This window comes from Hemicordylus capensis, chromosome 14 (assembly GCF_027244095.1).
Source record: "Hemicordylus capensis ecotype Gifberg chromosome 14, rHemCap1.1.pri, whole genome shotgun sequence".
Taxonomy (NCBI): domain Eukaryota; kingdom Metazoa; phylum Chordata; class Lepidosauria; order Squamata; family Cordylidae; genus Hemicordylus; species Hemicordylus capensis.
Window position 1 is genome coordinate 16,744,028 of NC_069670.1, and position 6,977 is coordinate 16,751,004.

Here is a 6,977-nt window from a genome sequence, read left to right on the forward strand (position 1 = left end):
CTGTAAGCTCCTTGGGGCAGGGATCTACCCTCTCACCCACCCTACTCCCTTCATGTTTGTTTTTGTTTCTATCCTGGTGTTCTTCCAAGAGCTTTCCCAGACAGCAGCATTTACCTCTGCAAGACTTTACTGCAAGTTCAAAGTTGCCCCCCAAAACCACCGCAAAAAATTGATTTTTTAGCCCCGGATATAAATCAGGCTACACTCTTAATGCACAATTTTAAAAAAACCCAAATTGTGTGCGAAGTGCTCCCTGATACCTCACAGGGACTTCAGTGTAAATTTGGCCGATATGTGAATGCACACCCTCCATTCCAGAGGAGATGCAAACTAAAAGCCGGGTGTGTTAAACTTCCTGGGAGCCCATAGTTATGTTTATCCTCACAACCACCCCATGAGGCAGGTTAGGCTGAGGGAGAAGGGACTGGCCCAGAGTTACCCCGTGATGTTCATGGCTGAATGGGGATTTGAACTCGGATCTCCCCGGCACTCTGACCACTACACTACACTGCCCATCAATGTTATTCTGTAAGCACTATATATACAGTAAGTAAGTTTATTGCTGTCACAGACCAGATTGACAAACAATAACAATTAATAGCATTAAGCTATATATACAGTGATGACTCTATAGGGGAAAAAAATAATAGATGGAGGAAAAAGGTGTCCTTCCTGATCCTTTAGTGGACCACAATGGAGACACCGGATGTCTACGGAAGGTGATGAGCGTGCGCAGTACCCGGGTTGTGGGGGGTGCGGGGTATCAAGCAGAAGCTTATCAGGGAGCTGCTAAGCCCACCCCACTTTCTGCAGATTTCCGAGACATCTGGTCAGGTCAACGGGTCGCGGCTAGACTCGGGGTCCAAAGGGAAGGAGCCCAGTCCGTCTCCGTCACCCAAGCTCCAGTCCAAACCGCCTGCCCTCAGCACCGACTCCACCCAGTCCGCCACACTGCCTCTACGGACGCCGGACTCTTCGGCCCCGGAGCAGATGGAAGGGATGCTGTATCGGAAGCAGGAAATGGAATCTCACGGCAAAAAGGCAGCGAACAGGTGACATGTGTGCCCGTGTGGATCTTCTGTGACTGACTCTTCCCCCTCGCCCCTCCCAACTGTCGGCATGTTTGTAAATCACGTTGCTCTGCGTGTGTGTTGTGTGGGTGTGTAAGGTGGAGCATTATACAATATTTCTCTTATGAGTTGGGGCCGCTCTGGGAAGAGCCCCTGCCTGCTGGCATGCAGAAGGTCCCAAGTTTCCTCCCTGGCAGCATCTCCAAGATCGGGCTGAGAGAGACTCCTGCCTGCAACCTTGGAGAAGCCGCTGCCAGTCTGGGTAGACAATACTAAGTTAGCTGGACCAATGGTCGGACTCTGTATATGGCAGCTTCCTGTGTGCCGATGAGAGACCCTCACCATTCCCTTCTCGCCCAGGTCATGGCAGAACATCTACTGCATCGTGCGGAAGGGCAGTCTGGGCTTCTACAAGGACAACAAGAACGCCAGCAATGGCATCCCCTACCACGGAGAGGTGCCCGTCAGCTTGCAGGGAGCACAGTGCAGCGTTGCTCTGGACTACAAGAAGCGCAAGCACGTCTTCAAGCTCGGGTAGGGGCAGGCTTTTGGCAGGGCTTTCTCTGGTGTGCCCCTCCCCTGGGAATGTCGGCGCTACCCAGGAGAGGCGGGACCCAAGCCTGCTAAAGGGTCGTGTTACCATTGCCTCAGGGATTTTGGGCACGGCAGTTCGGCATAGCATAGTCTTTATGCTGGCTTTGACCAGCATAACAGCAAAACAGACGACAAACAGTTCAAGCCATCTACTCCTACAAAATAATGAAGCATCTCGATAAAATTACTTAATATAGTAAGTAGAAGAAGCTAAAAGTCAAGATCATTTGGGCGGTATAGACCAAGTTAAGACCAGTATATGTGTCAAACAAACAACCAAACAAATATAAAAATAATATAATACAAATATTATTTTTATTGTTAAAAATAATGTAAAATGTTAAAAAAAAAAAGTTCCCAAAGCGGTTTACACAGCAAAAGAAATAAAAGAATGGCTCTTGTCCCCAAAGGGCTCACCATCTAAAAGCAAGAAGACGCCAGCAAACAGCCACTAGGAAAGACACTGTGTTGAGATAAATAGGGACCGATGCTCTCCCCTTACAAAATCGAAGAGAACTGCCACTTAAGAGGTGCTTCCTTGCCGGGTTAGCAGGGGTAAACAGCAGGGCTTTGCACAGAATGAGAGAACAAGTCCCTGCCCCAAGCAGCTTCCCATCTAGATCCATGTTGGGCCTGGGGGTCAGTGGTGGCCCCCATCCACCCTAAGTGTGGGCTCCCTGACTGATTGTTTACTGGGCCTGTGTGAAGCGTTGGCCAAAGCTGAATACTCTGCACAGCCCGCTTGGTACCATGCAGGGTTGACCATTTTCCTGGGCTTTGCCCAGCTCTGGGGGCTCCTCTTAAGGGAAACGGAGCCCTCTTGAGCCCCGGCGCCATCTTGGAAGGCGTCCACGGAGTGCTGGGAAGCGTCAGGTCCCGTTCCCCCCATGACAGGGATTCCCAGACGTTGCTGACCCCAGCTCCCAGCATCCTCAGCCAAAGGCCATTTCCTGGGGATGCTGGAAGTGGCAGTCAGGGAATCCCCTGTTACAGAGAGCACTGGCTCCATCTCTCTCCACGGGACTGCGTGGAGGTCAGCGCCGTGGGAAAGGGCTCCCACCTGGACGTCCTTTTTGCCAGAGTGGCCTGCGCTTGAAAAATCAAGTGCTGCACTCGATAGGGACACAAGGGAGATGGCAACAGAAGGGGGTTCATTTTGTGTGCTTTGCACAGAGAAAAGGTGTACATTTCCGCCTCCTCTTGTTACCAAACTGCCGTGACAGCCAGCCCCTTTCGGCGGAGAGATTTAGGGGCTGAAGGAGGATCCTCCAGCCAGGCATCGGGGCTGATTCTTGCCTTCTCTTTTCCCTCCCTCTGCAGGCTCACAGATGGCAAAGAATATTTATTCCAAGCTAAGGATGAGGTGAGTAGATCTTGGACCGGCCAGTCCTGCTTCTAGTGTGCTTTCCCAGTCACCTTCACCCCTCATCCCAGCGGGACAACCCTGAAGATGAGTGGAAAAGGTTGCAGAAGCCTCCCACTGGAAGGCCTTACTCCCCACCGCCTTGCCAGAGTGAGGAGGAGGAGGAGGAGAATGCACTCTACCCATGCTCAGAGGGCTTAGCTCTCCATGCACGTCAGATGTGAGCCCCTGCCAATTTAAGCAAGGGATAGGGCCGTAGCTCAGAGGAAGAGCTCCTCCCTTGCATTCAGAAGGTCCCCGGTTCAATCCCTGGCAGCATCGCCAGGTGGGACTGGGAAAGATTCCTACCTGAAACTCTGGAGAGCTGCTGCCAGTCAGTGCAGACGATGCTGAGCTAGATGGACTCGGTAGACTGCATACTAATGTGGCAAATATTGATATACTGCTTTTCAGCAAAGCGGTTAACAGATATATAAATAAAGTAGCTCCCTGTCCCCAAAGGGCCCACAATCTAAAAATGAAACATCAGAGAGACACCAGCAACAGCCATGGAGGCTGTTAAGCCCTGCTAACTGAGCAAAGAGGCACCTTTTAAAAGTGGTGATTCTCTTTATTTAGCAGGGGGAGAGTAACTGGCCCTGTCCAGCCCCAGTACAGCATCCTTCTAGTGGCTCTGTTGCTGGTGTCAACCTTATGTTTCTTTTTAGATTGTGAGCCGTTTGAGGATAGGGGGGCATCTTATTTATGTATGTTTTATTTTTCTGTGTAAACCGCTTTGAGAACTTTGGTTGAAGGGCGGTATATAAATATATGTAGTAGTAGTAATAGTAGTAGTAATAGTGCTGGGGAAGGATAGGGCCAGTTGCTCCCCCCCCACTAATAAAGACAATCGCCACTTTAAAAGGGTGTCTCTTTGCTCAATTAGTGGGGGATAGCTAACTGATGGTAGCTTCATACTATATGTTCATTAGCAGCATCTATAGCTCAGTGGTAGCGCATCTGCTTGGCATGCAAATGGTCTCAGGCTCAGTCCCTGGCAGCATCTCCAGGTGGGGCTGGGAAAGAGCCCTGTTTGGCACTCTGGAGAGCTGCTGCCCGTCAGAGCAGACAGCACTGCCTTAGATGGACCAAGGGTCTGACTCCACGTGGCAGCTTCCTCTGCCCCTAAGCAATGCTCCGCCTGCTCTCCCCCACTCTTCCTCCAGGCCGAGATGAGCAGCTGGATGCGAGTCATCAACACCACAGCGGCCTGCGCGCCGACGCCACAAGGCCCCCCCGCGGAGGATCAAGCGCCCCTCATCAGCAAAGGCATGACGCGGGCCCTGAGCCTGCCTCCCGTCTCCCCCAACAGCGCCCCGGAAGGCCCCGTCACGCTGCGCAGCAAAGAGACCAAGGAGAAAGACCGCGAGAAGCGCTTCAGCTTTTTCAAGAAGAGCAAATAAGGGGCCAGCCGTGGGGAAGGAGGGCTGCCGCCGCTGAGCCTGGACCGAACTGAGGCCAGGGCCAGGGGCGCGGGGGGCTTTGGACCTGGGGGAGCTGGGCCCGGCGCCGCTGCCAGAGGCCACCCCGGCTCTGTTTTCTTCCCAGTCCTACGGATTGCATGAAGCGTCTCCCAACTTCTAAGGAATGCCTCTTCCCCTGCCCCGGAGAAAAAGGAAGCCATGCTACCCCAGTCAAAGCATCTCGTATTTGCAGGGGGGGGGCGCATTGGGTGTGGGGGGGTGTCGGAAGGGGTTGCCAAACTCTGGGCGTTGTGAACGGATGGGCAGCTGCGTTGCCAGGGGTGTGTGCGTGGGGGGGGGGCTGTCATTGGCTGTTCTGTCCGTGCAGGGGCTGCTGGTCTTTGGGGGTGGCCAGGAGGCCCTGCGCAGGTGTGCACAGCTCGGTGGGGCGGGGAGCAGCTGGTGTGGGCGGAGGGCGCTTTCTGTGCCCCAGAAATCTCCTTTTTGCCGGGGAAATGCTCCCGCCTCCTCTCCCCAGCCCCGTTCCTCTTTCCTGCTGCTGCCAGGATGGTCCGGCTTTCTTCCCATCGGGAAGCGGCCCCCATTTCCAGCACAGAAGGGTGGCAGGCAGGGGCCAGGCCTCGCGGAGGGGGGGGGCGGGGAGACCAAGTGGGCTTGGAGGGAGAGCCTGTTTTCCCGGAGACAGTCCTGGACTCGCCCTGAATGAACCTCACGCTGGCACGCCCAGTGCCTTAGGACAGGGGTTCCCGGTCGTTGCAGCTGGGGGTGATGGGAGTTGTAGTCTAACAACACCTGAGGGGTCCCCAAGGCTGGGAGGCCCTGCCTTAGAATATGGAGCTGCTACTGAGGAGGAGAGGGTGTTCCCCCCCCCCCGGCAAAAAAGGACGCCATGGACGCGGCCTTCCCGCCCCACTGCATTTCTCCCCACTTCCAGCTTAGAACCAGGCTGAGGTGGGCAGGGATTATGTGGGGGGAGAGAAACAAAAGCATGCTCCCCCCACACACACAGACACGCCCCACACAAACACGACTCCCCTGCTACAGGCCAGTCCGCCGTTCCACACAGGACTCTGCCACTGGCCCATGTAATAAGGGCCCTAGCCTTCCCTCCGCAGCCCCCCCTAACCCCCCCCCACAGCACCTTTGGACCACACAAAGTTGTGACTTGGATCACATGATTGGCCTCTGGCGTCCTTGATCTCCTAAGCTGCACCCGCACAGAGAGCAAGTGAGGATCAGGATGGTGGCCGGAGGTAGGCGAAAAGCTCCCTACCCAGTCTGGTCTGCCCCGCTTGCCTGCTGTCTATAGGGCGCAGGGTGGGGGAACACACTGGGTTTAATCATGTGTTTAAAGTCATGCCCAGTAAGGCTCAAGTCCTGGTTTGTTCTGAGGCACACAGTAGCAGGAAGTTCCACAGTGCGGGAGACCAGCTGTAGTCTTGTCTTGTCCAGCCTCAGGGAAGCTCTCGAACAGCGCATGATGGAGCAAGAGAACCTCCTACTGTTAGGCCCCAGCATCCAGTCCGCGGAGGTAGCCTGCCTCTGAACATGGAGGTTCCACTCTTGGCTCTCTGGGCCCAAGACTGCGTGACCCTGCCAGCTGCGAGGGCCCAACAGCCCTCTGTTCCAAGAGCCCCGGAATTCAAAGCGGGTAGAGACAGTTTGTGGAGAAAGCCCTGGAATTGCCGACACTCTGGGGCCTTTTGGGGAAGAGGGCACAGGAGACTCTACTTCTGAAAGCTGTATTCGGAGGAGCTGGCACAGCGTAGGGTGGCTGTTGGAAAAGAGGCATCACTTTGCCAGCTGGTCGGAATGGAAGCTGCACCGTCAGCCTTGCTGGCCGCACTGGGATCTTCAGCTGCCCCATCTCTGCAGGAGCGGATCCTGTGTCCCACAGTGCTGCGTTCCTGCTCTTCTCCCTTCCCCATCCGGTTTCTGACCTGTGCCTTCCTGCCATCCTCCCTCTCTCTCCATACCAAGATAGGAATGCCTCTCCTGTCCCTTGCCCACCCAAGGAGGCAGGGCCCAAGACCCCGGAAACTGCCTGCTTCCCTGTGGAAGGAGTAATTGCAAAGGGGGTGGCGGGGAAGTTGTTTCCGAGGCTGGGGGCCTGGCGAAAAACGAGGTGCTCCTGCCTTCCCAGCATGCCCAGCGAGGACCTCTGCTCCTGGCGGTGTCCTGGTGGTATTTCTGTGCTTGTGGGAGACATTATTCACGTGTTTGCAGTGGCATCTGTTCCAACTTTTTTTTTTTTTGGACAGAAATAAAAAGAATCTGTGTAGAGAGTAGCCAGCCTGTTTCTTTCTGACTCACCTGCAGCCACAGAAGGCGGTCCAAATATTCCCCCGTCTGCGCCATTAACTAGAGGTTCTCGACACTGGGTCCCTAGATGTTGGACTACAACTCCCATCATCCCCAGCCATAATGGGTGCAGTGGGTGATGTAGCCCAACACTACCAAGGTGGCTTACAACACTTAAAATACAAT

The 6,977-nt window shown here is 54.6% G+C and overlaps 1 protein-coding gene across 1 annotated transcript in view; it reads left to right on the forward strand.

Annotated features, from left to right (window-relative positions):
• SPTBN2 (spectrin beta, non-erythrocytic 2) overlaps nt 1-6,771 on the forward strand; it is a 64,910-nt gene extending 58,139 nt beyond the window's left edge. The window contains exons 32-35 of the mRNA XM_053277636.1: nt 814-1,052; nt 1,431-1,604; nt 2,985-3,027; nt 4,233-6,771. Coding sequence (XP_053133611.1) covers nt 814-1,052; nt 1,431-1,604; nt 2,985-3,027; nt 4,233-4,469 — 693 coding nt within the window. The 3' untranslated portion in view covers nt 4,470-6,771. The remainder of the gene's footprint in view (nt 1-813; nt 1,053-1,430; nt 1,605-2,984; nt 3,028-4,232) is intronic.
• The last annotated feature ends 206 nt before the right edge of the window (nt 6,772-6,977 follow it).